Source organism: Stegostoma tigrinum, chromosome 31, assembly GCF_030684315.1.
Source record: "Stegostoma tigrinum isolate sSteTig4 chromosome 31, sSteTig4.hap1, whole genome shotgun sequence".
Lineage (NCBI taxonomy): Eukaryota > Metazoa > Chordata > Chondrichthyes > Orectolobiformes > Stegostomatidae > Stegostoma > Stegostoma tigrinum.
The window spans coordinates 799,179-814,737 of record NC_081384.1 but is presented as its reverse complement, the minus strand read 5'-3'; the positions used below and the strand labels follow the sequence as shown (position 1 = coordinate 814,737).

At 46.6% G+C, this 15,559-nt stretch overlaps 1 protein-coding gene across 5 annotated transcripts in view; it reads right to left on the bottom strand.

The window, feature by feature from the left end:
• The window catches only part of stard3 (StAR-related lipid transfer (START) domain containing 3), a 40,554-nt gene that overhangs the window by 17,488 nt on the left and 7,507 nt on the right, over positions 1–15,559 (bottom strand). For 4 of the 5 annotated variants that reach the window (XM_048560607.2, XM_059638632.1, XM_059638633.1 and 1 more), the window contains 8 exons: positions 11,480–11,724; positions 6,298–6,375; positions 6,120–6,197; positions 4,780–4,836; positions 3,421–3,538; positions 2,511–2,609; positions 2,081–2,136; positions 105–197 (listed from right to left, as the gene is read on the bottom strand). In XM_048560607.2, coding sequence (XP_048416564.2) covers positions 105–197; positions 2,081–2,136; positions 2,511–2,609; positions 3,421–3,538; positions 4,780–4,836; positions 6,120–6,197; positions 6,298–6,375; positions 11,480–11,674 — 774 coding nt within the window. In that variant the 5' untranslated portion in view covers positions 11,675–11,724. Of the gene's footprint in view, positions 1–104; positions 198–2,080; positions 2,137–2,510; positions 2,610–3,420; positions 3,539–4,779; positions 4,837–6,119; positions 6,198–6,297; positions 6,376–11,479; positions 11,725–11,865; positions 11,962–15,559 lie in introns of those variants that run through there. The other variant, XM_048560608.2, reaches the window with a different exon arrangement.

The following is a 15,559-nucleotide window of genomic DNA, read 5'->3' as shown; positions in this document are numbered from 1 at the left end:
GCAACAAGTCTGTGAAAGGTTAAACAAAAGCTGTAAAACATACATAACAGGCCAAGAATGGGTTGGGTAGATAATTCTAAGCAAGCTCACAACCGGTTACCCACATTTGTTTTCTCAAACTTCCAGCATGCCTCCTGTCCCAGTATCTGTTCCATCACTTGCATTGCCTCTCGACCCTGACGCACATATTCCTTCTCCTGCAAAATGAAAAGAGCAATCACCCTCTTGTCCACCTAGTCAGTCACCCTCTGGCTCAAATGGATAATTAATCCTTGTGTACCTGCTCAATTAACCACTCACCCAACCAGTCAGTTACCTTCTGTCGCTCTCATCCACCCAGTCATCCACTCACCCAACCTGCCAGTCATCCACCGGCACAACAGGATAGTCACCCTCTCACCCAACTGGTTAGTCAACCCCTTGCCCAAATGGCCAGTCACCCTTTGGTTTTCTCAGCCAGTCACTGGGTGGCCCAGCTGGTCAGTGAATCCGCTGGATGGTGTTTAATGACCGAGCTCCACACTGCCCTCCAACCCCACCACACCCGGCACCTTCCCCTGCAACCGCAGGAAATGCTACACTTGCCCCCACACCTCCTCCCTCACCCCTATCCCAGGCCCCAAGATGACTTTCCACATTAAGCAGAGGTTCACCTGCACATCTGCCAATGTGGTATACTGCATCCACTGTACCCGGTGTGGCTTCCTCTACATTGGGGAAACCAAGCGGAGGCTTGGGGACCACTTTGCAGAACACCTCCGTTCGGTTCGCAATAAACAACTGCACCTCCCAGTCGCAAACCATTTCCACTCCCCCTCCCATTCTCTAGATGACATGTCCATCATGGGCCTCCTGCAGTGCCACAATGATGCCACCCGAAGGTTGCAGGAACAGCAACTCGTATTCCGCTTGGGAACCCTGCAGCCCAATGGTATCAATGTGGACTTCACCAGCTTCAAAATCTCACCTTCCCCCACCGCATCCCAAAACCAGCCCAGTTCGTCCCCTCCCCCCACTGCACCACACAACCAGCCCAGCTCTTCCCCTCCACCCACTGCATCCCAAAACCAGTCCAGCCTGTCTCTGCCTCCCTAACCTGTTCTTCCTCTCACCCATCCCTTCCTCCCGCCCCAAGCCGCACCTCCATTTCCTACCTACTAACCTTATCCTTGACCTGTCCGTCTTCCCTGGACTGAACTATCCCCTCCCTACCGCCCCACCTATACTCTCCTCTCCACCTATCTTCTTTTCTCTCCATCTTCGGTCCGCCTCCCCCTCTCTTGCTATTTATTCCAGTTCCCTCCCCCCATCCCCCTCTCTGATGAAGGGTCTAGGCCCGAAGCGTCAGCTTTTGTGCTCCTGAGATGCTGCTTGGCCTGCTGTGTTCATCCAGCCTCACATTTTATTATCTTACAAACTTCCACCTCTCTTTACATGTAGAAGTGCTTTCTAATATCTCTCCTAAATGGTCTGGTCCTAATTCTTAGACCATGCTGCCCACAATCCCTCTGCCTCTGCCACCACCCTGAACTCCCCAATTCTAGAATCATCAACCTATTTATCTATCTTGTCTTTCCCTGTTAATATTCTGAAGACTCTATTGTATTACTCCTTAACTTTCTCAATTCTACAGAATAAAGGCCTAATTTGTCTAATCTCTCTGAGCTTCTTCTCTACCTATTGTTTACTCCTCCTCCCGCCTCATTTTCAGCATATATACCAATCTTTTCCTGGCTACAATCAGTTTTGAAGAAGAGTCACTAGACCCAAAATGTTAACTCTGCTTTCTCTCCCGATGCTGCCAGGCCTGCTGAGGTTTCCCAGCAATTTCTGTTTTTTGTCTGATTCCCAGCATCTGCAGTTATTTGGGTTTTTTTTTGTTTGGATGTAAAGTGATGGGCTGGGATGGGAAGGTAGGGAGATGGAGAGGGAATGGGAGGGCTTGACAAGACGGTAAAAGACTTACCGTTTAAAGACAGCAATACTGAATTTCAGAAGCAGCCGCCGTCCCAACCAGCTCTCCCACCCACCACAAACTGCAGTTTATTATCACAATTGAGAATTTCAGGTTGGCCCTTACCTGTGGTGTTACTGCTCTCCTTTCGGTACCTTCACATTCAAACTCATCTTCAGAGCCTGTCAAGTGAAGCAGATTTATAATAGGAATGCAAGAAAATACCAGCACACAAGGAGGCCTGAATGGCCTGTTTACTTTATACTAGAACGTTCTGTAAATAAGACAAAGGTTTTGGGTATCTGTGGCCTAACTCAGGCCTCAGTTTTACATTTAGAAAGTTGGCATGAAAGCCCAGAGTCCCACTTACAGTTCAGTTCCCACCATCACCCTGTCTTTTCCTTCCGACCAGCCCCCATCCCACACTCTCTCTATTTCGCTGTTTCACTTGCCCCCAAAGTGCCCAAACAGCTCTTCCACATTATCCTTCTCCAACCAGCTCAAGGCTTCTCTGAAGGGCTGTTATTGAGTAAGAAACTGCCACTCAGTCAGGTACCTGCAAAGGACTCTGGAGGAGAGTAGAACTGTCCCTCAGATACACCTCTGGGATACAGTAGGGGTGAGTGCACAAATGCTGCATGAGATGTCTGGTACACTGAAACGGATAGAGACAAATTACAATTACTTCCATAAGAAAATCATGATTAGCTATGTGACAAATATTAATGTGGGCAAAGAGGTCTTAGTGTTCACATGCATAAAGCTTTGGCAAAGTAAATAAATGGCAATTGAAAACATTAGAACTGACCTACAACTTTCAAACAGGCACAGGATTACTGGTTCTGGTGTCCTGGTTTAATTATCCCTCAGTTGGACGTTACAATTAATCCCAAATTCCTATGAGCTAGACCATGGGGCATCACAAAAAGACATTAAAACCTAGGAAATTTACAGGCAACCTTCCAGAAACACGGCAGAGACCTTGGACTGTTTATGTTTGCCATAAAAATCATTTAACAAAAAAGGTATACTTCAAATAAACCATAAACAGTGCAGCTTGTACATATACAATGTTGAATACAGGCTTAAAGGAAACTGTAAGTGTAAGCATACAGAGGTCACTATACAATGTATACAGATGAGACTAAATGTATAAATCACAAGTCAGTACCTTATCCTAACATAATCTACAAAATATTACATCATTGTGACCATGCAGTATTGGGATTCAAGGAATAAAACTTGCCTGTTTTATCGATTACATCATTTTGCAAATAATCTCACAGAGCATCCATCCAGTCAGATGACTCTACCATAATCATTCTAATTTTGATCAATGAATATTAGGAAATGATAGCAGCCAGGAGGTGTTTTACACCGCAGTCAAGCAGAGAGAGACACAGAGAGGCACAGCAAAGATGGAACAATTTCATTTCAATTATAAGGAAGATTGAACATTTACTCACATCGTTCATCCTGTGCCTCTTGAATCAATACTTTAAAATCAAGAAACCAGGTCTCCAGCCAAACGAGAACAAAGGAAACAATTGGTAGAACATAACCAAATGCACCTGTTGTCTGGAACTGCACAAAGGAAGGATCCATTTCAATACTATCCACATTCACAAAGAACAGCAGATTGACAGTGTATTGCAGCACCATTAAACAGCATATCTACTTGGTAATACTCAGCTCAGGAAATTATATATCACAGGGATACAAACAACCAGGCTCTCCATTAGCAACAAATCTAGTAGAACTAGTAGAAGAACTGGTCCAGGAGGACAGGTAACTATTTTCCTCCAAATAAGATCACTTTGCTCTCTAATTGGCCACTGGGAATCAGTGGTACCGGTCACTCCGTTAAGCCAATGGTCACTTGTTTTGTTATAGACGTTAATTTCTACTGCCCTCTGCTGAAGTGGCAGGAAGATTAAGGATTGGAGCAAGGAAATTCCTTGGCCCCAATCTGAGACATAAGCATGTTTGTGCCTCTTTGTGGGTGCACTAGACTAACAGTAAACAAGGTGATGAGTTCACAAAGATAAAGGTGCTGATTGGCTCCTACGTTCAGTGCATTCTTCCACAGCAGATAAATATACAGAAGGCACAGAAAATGACAGAAGTCACTTCCTCCACTCAGGACGACATCTGTTCATATGTTGCTGCAGAAATAAAGACACTGATCACTTGCTCATTATGAATTTTATTGAGGTAGCGACAGGTTTGCTGCAGTCTGTTCTGATGGCCAGGCACCGGCTATTTCACCTTTGCGCCTTTAATATGACATTCCCAACAGATAACCAATGGTATAGATCTGAAGTGTTATCTCGCTCTCTTTCCGCAGGTACTGCCTGACCTGCAAAAGAACCTACAGCATTTTCTGTTTTAAATTCAAATTTACAGCATCTACTGTATTTTGCTTTTGCAAAGGGAACACCTGATTATCCTCAGGAAAAGGCATTTTAAGACAATTGTGTTGGATCCTGACATTGAACAAATGGCCACACAACACTGAACTGCAACAGGGAGCCGTGAACAAAACCCGGGCTGTTCAAGACTTCACTATTTCCAAACATTAATAATTGTTGCTTTTTTGGAGAGGTGTTAGAAAGTGGGTGGCATTCTAAAGAGGAATTCTCAGTGATTTCTCTAAAAGATTGAGGCAGAGCAGGTCAGTGGAACTTCAGACAACATGGGGCTCAGGGGAATTTTGATACAAACTTCTCAGAGTAAAATTCAAAGCCAGTTCCTGAGAAAGCAAGAGGAGCTTAAAGATCAGATGCAATGAGACAGGGATTATTGTAAAATTAAAGTCTCCCTACCTGAATTGAAAGAATGACTTTTACAATTAAAAAGCCACTGGTGATTAAAGTAGTGACCTGTAACAAAACACATGAATCAATAACAGTGCTGATGAGAGAGATTCAGGCCACTTAAAAAAGTACTGAGTTCACGATATGTTACTAATTAACTTGCTTGTTGTGTCACAACCATATTCCTCACATCCAGACCAACCCTGGAAGTCAGTAGGGGATTTCTCTCCCTGGACAGTGGTTTATGAAACAAACACATCCTTTTCGTCCATAGAACCTTACAGCATAGCAGGAGGTCTGTCAGCTCACTGTGTCTGTGCCAGTTCTTTGAAAAATCTGTCTCCAGGTATAATTTCTGTATCTTGGATCAAAATATTGACAGACATTATTACATAGCTCTGAAACAGCTGGGACTTGAACCTGGACATCCTAGCTTTCAGGTAGGAACAATACCACTGCATGACAAAGCCCTCAAGGTCTGATTTACCACCACTCCAACCTGTCACCAACAGGAGCTTTACTTGTTAATTATAGGTTATTAATGGACCTCTCTACTGGACTACAACAAGACAATGAATAATAATTAGTCATTAAAAATTTTTGGTGAGTTAAACATTTACTGACCATTACTCTAATAGCAGAGGCTCTGGTGGTGTTAACTGTTGCTCTATTGACTGAAGTTAATGCAGCCCCTCCCCCAATCCCAAACTCTCCCCACATGAGATTAACTAACTTAGATAAAGAATGGAATCTGAGACATCTGCGCACTATCCAGTTCAGTAATGCAACAGGCAGCATAGTTAATCCAAGAAGAGACCTGACAGATACCCAATCCCTTTAAATCAAACACATCAGTAAGCATTTGTTGATAATTAACTGTCTCAACACCAGATCATAAATGTTTGAAGTCAGTCAATACGCTGTTCTCAGAGACAGAAGCCACAACAGAGAAGGAAAAATGAGCCAGATGCTCAAAGTCTCATGGAAACTTGTTCTTTAGTTCAGATCACATTTGAAATGCAATTAAGAAGAAAAAGCATGGAAATATGTAGACCAATCAGTATCTATAGAGATTATAGAGGGACAGGCTAACATTTGACATATGTGCCCATGGACAGAGCTGATTAAAACATTTCTTGAGATCAATTCTGACTGACCTGTTGTTTATTTTCAGTGCTTTCTGTGTTATCAACCTATGTGGAGTTGAGTGAGACATTCCTCGAGCCTTTGCCTCACTGCCTGTTGTAAATAGCATGAATAGATTCATGGCTTGCACAGTTCAAGCTCCGAAACACCAGCATTCATCATCCCAACCCAAACATGGGTAGACAGAGACAGTGATTCCTTACCGCGATCACCCACCAGTGATGGAGTCTGAGAAGGGCATAGGCAAGCAGCAATACCAGGAAACGAAACACAGCCAGTGACTGCAGGAAGCAGAGGGACAATGGTGAATAATTATTCAAAGTGAGGTAGGGTGGAAAGGTCTAATTCTGGATGGATATATAGGTAGAATTCAATACTTACAAATATGTCAAAGAAAGAAGTTCTGAAGTCATAATTTAAAATTTCATCTTCTAGGTTCTCTTTAATGCCACTATTTGTCTGAGAAACAAGAAACATATTAAAATTTCAGAGTTGGTAACTTTCCAAGAGAAATGCAGAGACATCAGAAATGATATTACCAAAACCCCTCAGATGTCTGCTCACTGACAGTCTAAGGCTGGCCATTCAGGCTTCAGTTCAGAGACTAAGGAATCAGCTGATTATTCAGGTGACTAGTGAGACTTTTGAGTTGTTTTGAGGTTTGCAAGAGCTCTTTACTAGATCCGAAGATGAGTAAAGAAACATCACATGATCTGAAACACAGAGACCAACGTTGAAAACTCAGCAAGAACTAACATTCATGTAGTACCTTTCATAAACCCAAGGCTTCTCAAAGTGCTTCACTACCAATGAAGAGCCTCTAAAGAGTAATCACTGCTGCAACATTGGAAATGCAGACACTGAGGGAGCAACATTTACTCACTACTGACCCTTCAACTATGCAGCACACTCCCCCGTACCACACACCTGAAATTGACAGACTAGGTGAACAGGCAAAGCTGTGGCAGTTGGGTTTTAATATAAGCAAGAGTGAGGTTATCCATTTTGGATCGAGAAAGGATAGATTAGGGTACATTATTTTAAGAAGACACATAGTTAAATACAATGGATGTTCAATGAGGTATGGAGGTTCAGGTGCATAGCTCCTTACAAAGCCACAAACAGGTGCAGAAAATAGTCAAGAAGGCTAACGGAATACTGGCCTTCATATCTAAACAGCTGAAATATAGGGATGCAGATTATTGAGAGCAGATTTAGGCACCACACCTTAGGAAGGATATTTTAGTCCTGGAGGGAGTTCAACACAGATTTACAAGGATGATACCTGGACTTCAGAGGTTACATTTGGAGAGAGATTCAACAAGTTAGGCCTTTATTCTCTACAGCTTAGAGGGGAAGGGGTAACATAATTGAGGTCTTTATGATAGTAATAAGGAAAGGCAGGGTAGATAAACTATTCGCACTGGTTGAAGATTCTAGAACCAGGAGGCATAGTGTAAGAGATAGTAACAACTGCAGATGCTGGAATCAAAGTCAATACAGTGTGGAGCTGGAGGAACCCAGCAGGTCAGGCAGCAGAGGAGCAGCGAAGTTGCCATTTCAGGTTTACACCCTTCTTCAGGACAGTGTTGAAGACACAGTGTAAGAATTAGAGCCAGGCCATTCAGGACAAATGTTAGAAAGCACTTCCACACAAAAAGAGTAGTGGTGGTTTGAGGAAGAGTGTTCCAAACAACAGGTGAAACTAGTTAAATAGTTAAAATTTGATCTGAGATAGACAAATCTTTAGCAAGGGGTAAGGGCAAAAACCATGGAGTTAGGCCACAGATCAGCCATGATCTTATTGAATAGTGGAGCAGGCTCAAAGGGATGAATGGCTTAGTCTTGTTCCTACATAAATACTGAAACTCGCTTCCAGTTCATCTGATTCTAAGTATGTCACACAAGTTTTAATCAAACTATGCAAGCATCCGAAAGATGTTTAATCTAATTAAAAGTTGTTTGGAAGAAAAAATGGAATATGGAGCCTGCCAGCATAAACCTTCAAAAATCTTTCTCATGTAGCCTGAGTAATACATTTCAAAAACTCCAAACCCGAGTTCCTGCACAGACTACTAATCCTGGAGGTATGAAATGAAACGTTATTTCTGGGAGCAGATTCTGCTCATTATTAAAAGTACAGATGTTTTTGTACAGCTATAACAGTTTCTCCGATTACAACTTTAGTTTGGAAAACATCTGTCTGTCATTTCCAAGGCGAAGACAGTGATTGGTGAAAAACAGCAGAAGGAACTACACCCAAGCCATTTACCAAAGGAACACAAGGTTTTCAGAGCACCAAGCCAACACAGCTTCAGCTGGAGAGTTGTGGAGAGTTTTAAGATGCAAGACAACCCTTAAAGTGCTCCTGTAGCTATTAGAAGACCTGACAATAACAACTGACATCATGTTGAACTCCGTGTAAATGATGTAGCATCAACATCACCCCAGCTAGGAACTGCAGCATTTGTCACGTGATGTTGTGTGCTCATCACCTCATCTCATATGGGAGAACTACTTGTGACTGATATTCCTTCCCAAAGGGTGGTCCACCATTGGAAACTGAGCCCTGTGCCATTAGCTTATATGGCATAACACAGTCAACAAGGAATGTGTGAGAAGAACAGAGTTCAAGCAGAAAAAATACAAGTGAAAAATAAAGTGGAGAGAGAAGGGAAAAGAAACAGAAATAAGACCAAAAGATACAGAAGCAGAATTAGGCCATTCAGCCCATCAAATCTGTTCTGCCATTCAACTGTGGCTGATATGCTTCTCAACGCTATTCTCCTCCCTTCTTCCTGTAACCCTTGATCCCCTCACTCATCAAGAACCTACCTATCTCAGTCTGAAAGACACTCAATGATTTGGTCTCCATAACCCTTTGCAGCAAGGAGTTGCACAGATTAACCATCCTCTCGCTGAAGAAATTTCTCATCTCAGTTCTAAACGGTCATTCCTTCACTTTGGGGCTGTGCCCTCATATCCTAGTCTCTCCTACTAGTGGAAACATGTTCTCCACGTCCACTCCATCCAATCCTTTCAGCATTCTGTAAGTTTCAATCAGATTCCCCCTCATCTTCCTAACTTCATCAAGTACAGATTCACTATCCTCAACCACTCCTGATATTGGCCATCCCTTCATCCTGGAATCATTCTTGCAAACCACCTCTGAAACCACTTCATTACCAGCACATCTTTCCTTAGGTACAAGCCCCAAAACTGCTCACAACATTCTGAATGTGGTCTGATCAGAGCCTTATACAGCCTCAGCAGTACATCTCTGCTCTTGTATTCTGGCCCTCTTGAAATGAATGTTAATATTGTATTTTCCTTCCTAACTGCCAACTGAACCTGATAATTAATCTTAAGAGAATCCTGAACTAGGACTCCCAAGTTCCTTTGTATTTCAGCGTGAATTACGTCACACTTTCCCACATTGTATTTCATTAGCTACTTTTTTGCTCACTCTCCTAGCCAGTCCGAGTTCTTCTGCAGCCTCCGCGCTTCCTCAATGCTACTTGTCCATCTATTTTGGTGTCTACAAAGTTAGCAACAAAGTCCTCAGTTCCTTCATCCAGATTGTTAATGTACAATATATAGTTGTGGTCCCAATACGGACCCCTGTGGAACTCCACCACCCCTTTATCTCCCCTCTCTGCCTTCTGCCAGTCAGCCAATCCATTCTAGTCTGTCCATTCCTGTACTTTGCCCCTGACACCATGGGGGTTTATCTTATTTAGCAGCTTCCTGTGCAGCACCTTGTCAAAGGCCTTTTGGAAATCCAAATAGATGATGTCCACTCGCTCTCCTTTGTCTAACTTGCTCGTTACCTCCTCAAGGAATTCTAACAGATTTGTCAGGCATGACTTACCCTTGATGAAGCTGTGCTGAATTACTCCTATTTTACCAAGCACATCCAAGTACTTCACAATCTCATCCTTAATAATGGAGTCTAAAATCTTACCAATGTCTGAGATCAGGCAAACTGGCCAATAGTTTCTTTAACCTCTTTCCCTTCTTAAACAGGGGGGTCATATTAGCGATTTTCCAGGTCTCTGGGACCTCCTTAACCCAGTGATTCATGAAAGGTCACCACCAAAGCGCCTAAAATCTCCTCAGCTATTTCCTTCAGAACTCTGGGGTGATAAGTCCAGATTATTTATCTACTTTCAGACCTTTCAGTTTACTTCTCTTTAGTGACAGCCACTGCACTATCTCTGTCTCCCCAACTCTTCTGAAGTTCTGGTATGCTACTAGTGTCTTCCACTGTAAAAACTGATGCAAAATACCCATTCAGTTCCTCCGTCCATTACTACTTCTCCAGTTTCATTTTCCAGCAGTCCAATGTCCACTCTTACCTCTCTCTTAGCTTTTAAATAGAGTCATACAGTAGGAGAGCACGGAAACAGACTATTTCGTCCAACTAGTCTACACCAACCACGTGTGGAATGAACTGTGTAAAGAAAAGTTGCCTTTTGTGTCTTTTATAAATCTTCCACCTCTCTCTTGCAATTTTTTTTATATCGCTAGCTAGGTTACTGTCATAATACATCTTCTCACCCTCATCTTTAAGTTATTCTCAGTTGGTTTTTAAAGGCTTTCCCTTAATCTTCACCATACTATGTTATTTTCTTTGCTTTCCCCGATTTCCGTTCTCAGCCAGGGAGCACTGAGTGATTAAAGACCAGATCATATTTTAATGAATTTGATGACAGAAATTATTTCACATGGAAGATAAGAAAGTGATAATTCCTCAACCACCAAGATCTTTCATCTTAATTTTCTGCCACTTCTGGTCCAAGTATAAATCACATCAGTATGAAGCCAGCTAATTTTGACCAGTTAGACCGTGTGACAGCCATTCCCCAGCTGCAAGTACCGAAACAGACCAAGAAGCAGGTATTCTAATATAGTCCTGCCCATCTAAGAGCTCCTTAAAAACTCTATTTAGACTGGACAGAATAGGGTTACATTATTTCTGAACATTTATTATCAGTACCAAGGTTCTTCCTCATTTTTAGAGAAGTTCTTTTGTTCTTGGTTCTCCCTACAGCTGCTGTGTTACAGCAAGACTTGAATGACTCTCCATTTTCTTGCACTCAACTGCTAAACCAGCGACAGTGGTGGCATTATGGCTCAGATCTGCAACAGATAATAGGATCGCGGCTCCAGCTGAATGTTTATTCCCAGTGCACGAGCTCAAATAGGTTGCAGCTTATTAACCTTATATGAACAGTTTATGTAATGAATCATTACCCTCCTAAATGCTCACTCCGTATGGTTACACAGTTACAGTGAGTGACCCTTACCCTGCTGAATAAACACTGACCCTGTACAGTTACACAGTGAGTGACCCTTACCCTGCTGAATACAGACTGCCTCTGTATAGTTACAGCAGAGATTAATTTACTTTGAAGTTCAGTTTTAAATACAGAAAGCCTTCTGACTTGCGTTTGCACACACTGTTTATAACTTGAGACTCAGGACATCAAACAAAACAAGTTGTGTGAAAACAATAGCATTCCCAATTCTATTCGCGTCTCTGTGATGATGCAACACTCACATTCAGCTCAATTATCCACAAGAGCGAAACAAACAGCAGGTCAAAAGTTACAAAGAGGCAGAAAGTCCTGCGGACATCAGAGATTGCTTTCTTTTTGTCAAGTGGCTGGCATTGTGCTGGCAGCCCAGACTGGCCCTGAAACTGTGATGCATTGATTGAAGAAATGGTTGAGAAACTCTGCCCAAGTCGTTCCATCCTGGGTTCTCCTTTCTATCAGACATCAGGTCTCTGAGTAAAAGGTAATTCTGCAAAACAACAAAAGCCATGAGAACATGAGAGATGCACACTGAGGGGGAACAAAATCATTCTGATCCTGCCCACACAATGTTTTCTTCAACTGTTCAATCAAACTGCTGGGGATGATCAATCATTTTTTAAACTCTAACCCTGTCTCTAGTCAGTGTTCACTATTTTTTCCAGACATGGTCCCAGCTCATTCAAAGCTCTGAAGCCACCTGGTTTACAGTAATTGCACTTCAGAGCTAAGTGATTATCTGAAACAATTTTATTATTTCTTTTACTGTGATTGGTACTATGTAAATACAAGTATCAGTAATAATACTTCAGTTAACACAAGTAGTAAAGTGTGTCCAATCAAAGGACAACACCTCATCTAAGTAAATATGCTGAAAATTTGATTGGACCACGTTCTTGAATATGTATTCAACAAACAATCCTCCAGTTTTACTACACAGAATCATGTGCTCACATGTAGCACACAGAAAATTGGCATTTTTCCAGTTTCTGATTGCACAATCTATTGCAAGGACAGTTACACACAAGGCACATCTGCACATTGGCAGAGAAATCAAGAACTGATGTCTATTGTCATTGTCAGGTTTCTGACACTCCAGAACTGAAATGAACTAGTTACCGACGACATTCTCACAAGTCGTGATCCTGTGGACAGCCTGGCCTAGTGTGTAGTGTTGGTAGCCACTCAGGATTGGTGCAGGATAATGCCCCACACACGGTTTCTACACAGCGACCATTTTAAGAACGTGATCACTGGTAGCAGCTCCTCATTGCAACAACAACTGACAGGCCAATACACTGTGATTGCAGAGTCTGAAGTTGAATACACAAGCAGACAGCCGGGCACCAGTACCCATGTGTGGACTGCCTTCTCTTGATTCTAGCAGTTTCAGCTCAGATGCTCACACGAATTCCAACTGTTTCAAATCCACCCAAAGTTACAGGTAGTTCCAAGAGGTACAACACTGCACTCACAGCTGCTCTCACCACATCTGTACTTGATGCTTAGTAACACCACATACACACTTCCTCACCATCGGCACCACTTCAAAACTGCCTTGAACCCTGGTTCCATTTCATTCTTTGTCTCATTTGACGCTTTAATCAGAAACATTTTCTATTATCACGAGCTCCAAAATCCTCAGGTACCAACATCCCTTTTGATTTTCTCTTCCCTCCCCTTCGACTCCATCCCTTCTTCTAATTCCACCCTTGCTATGTATTCACTATAGTCTCTGGCCATCACCCCTCTGAAGATGAACAATTAATGCTCAGCAAAGAACTTACTTTTCTTTCCTTATGCCACCACCTCAATGCATTTTTGGCCAGGACATGACATTGAACTCTACTTCTGTCACCTCCGCCTCTGTTCCTACTCCTTTGGACAGGAGTCCTCTCCCTGCCACACAGGCCCTTCATCCGTCTCCAGCCCTACCCCTCCTGTGGGGGCCTTCTCTCTGGCTTCTTATTTGTACTTGATTTTTTAGATTGAGAACAGCCAATGTGACATCAGGCACATTTCTCTGCTCCCTCCCTCACTCTGACCTGTTGTCCTTTGAACTTGCTGCACTCTGTTGCGGTCTGGCACACTGACTTCCAACTGGCACAGGCTGAATGGCAACTCTCCGGGACTTCCTCCCATCTCCCCCTGTGAACATGAGGCTGTTATTTCCAGGACAGTTATTGACCTCATTTCCTCTGGAGATCTCCCCTCCATAGCTTCCCACTTCATAGTCCCCAACCCCACATTGCTCACGAAAACAAAAACTGCAGATGCTGGACATCGGAAACAATAACAGAAATTGTTGTAGAAACTCATCTGGTCTGACAGTTTATGGGGAAGAAGGCAAAGTTAATGTTTTTCATCAGAACTGATAGCAATTTGAAAAAAGTTTGGGAGAGGTCAGTGAGCAAATATATAGAAATAGAGCTGAGAGAGATAGAGAGAGGGCAACGGAGGGGGCGGGGTGAGGAGGGGTGAGGAGGGAGGGGGGGAGGAGGAGGAGGAGGAGGGAGGGGGGAAGGAGGGAGGAGGAGGAGGGAGGGGGGGAGGAGGGGGAGGAGGAGGAGGGAGGGGGGAGGGGGGGAGGAGGAGGAGGAGGAGGGAGGGGGGGGGAGGAGGAGAGGAGGAGGGGGGGGAGGAGGAGGAGGGAGGGGGGGAGGAGGAGGGGGGAGGGGGGGAGGAGGAGGAGGAGGGAGGGGGGAGGAGGAGGAGGAGGGAGGGGGGAGGAGGAGGAGGAGGGAGGGGGGGAGGAGGAGGAGGGAGAGGGGGGGAGGAGGAGGAGGGAGGGGGGAGGGGGGGAGGAGGAGGAGGGAGGGGGGGAGGGAGGAGGAGGGAGGGGGGGGAGGAGGAGGAGGGAGGGGGGGAGGGGGAGGAGGGAGGGGGGAGGGGGAGGAGGGAGGGGGGGGAGGGGGGGAGGGGGAGGAGGGAGGGGGGGAGGGGGAGGAGGGAGGGGAGGAGGAGGAGGAGGGAGGGGGGGGAGGAGGAGGAGGAGGGGAGGGGGGAGGAGGAGGGAGGGGGGGAGGAGGAGGGAGGGGGGGAGGAGGGAGGGGAGGGAGGAGGAGGAGGGAGGGGGGGAGGAGGAGGGAGGGGGGGGAGAGGGAGGAGGGAGGGGGGGGAGAGGGAGGAGGGAGGGGGGGAGGGAGGAGGGAGGGGGGGAGGGAGGAGGGAGGAGGAGGGGGGGGAGGGAGGAGGGAGGGAAGGGAAGAGGAGGGGGGGAAGGGAAGAGGAGGGGGGGAAGGGAAGAGGAGGGGGGGAAGGGAAGAGGAGGGGGGGAAGGGAAGAGGAGGGGGGGAAGGGAAGAGGAGGGGGGGAAGGGAAGAGGAGGGGGGGAAGGGAAGAGGAGGGGGGGAAGGGAAGAGGAGGGGGGGGAAGGGAAGAGGAGGGGGGGGAAGGAAGAGGAGGGGGGGAAGGGGAAGAGGAGGGGGGGAAGGGAAGAGGAGGGGGGGAAGGGAAGAGGAGGGGGGGAAGGGAAGAGGAGGGGGGGAAGGGAAGAGGAGGGGGGGGAAGGGAAGAGGAGGGGGGGAAGGGAAGAGGAGGGGGGGAAGGGAAGAGGAGGGGGGAAGGGAAGAGGAGGGGGGAAGGGAAGAGGAGGGGGGGGGAGGGGAGGGAGGGGGGGGGAGGGAGGGAGGGGGGGGGAGGGGGGAGGGAGGGGGAGGGAGGGAGGGAGGGAGGGGGGAGGGGGGGAGGGAGGGGAGGGAGGGGGAGGGAGGGAGGGAGGGGGGGGGGGGGAGGGAGGGAGGGAGGGGAGGGGGGAGGGAGGGGAGGGAGGGAGGGAGGGAGGGGGAGGGGAGGGAGGGAGGGAGGGGGAGGGAGGGAGGGGAGGGGGAGGGAGGGAGGGAGGGAGGGAGGGAGGGGAGGGAGGGCGGGGGGAGGGAGGAGGGAGGGAGGGAGGGCGGGGGAGGGAGGGAGGGCGGGGGGAGGGAGGGGGGGAGGGAGGAGGGGGAGGGGGAGGGAGGAGGGGGAGGGGGAGGGAGGGAGGGAAGGGGGGGAGGGAGGGAGGGAAGGGGGGGAGGGAGGGAGGGAAGGGGGGGAGGGAGGGAGGGAAGGGGGGGGGAGGGAGGGGAGGGAGGGAAGGGGGGGAGGGAGGGAGGGAAGAGGGGGGAGGGAGGGAGAGAGGGGGAGGGAGGGAGGGACGGAAGAGGGGGGAGGGAGGGAGGGAGGGGAGGGAAGAGGGGGAGGGAGGGAGGGAGGGAAGAGGGGGGAGGGAGGGAGGGAGGGAAGAGGGGGAGGGAGGGAGGGAGGGAAGAGGGGGAGGGAGGGAGGGAGGGAAGAGAGGGAGGGAGGGAGGGAAGAGAGGGAGGGAGGGAGGGAAGAGGGGGAGG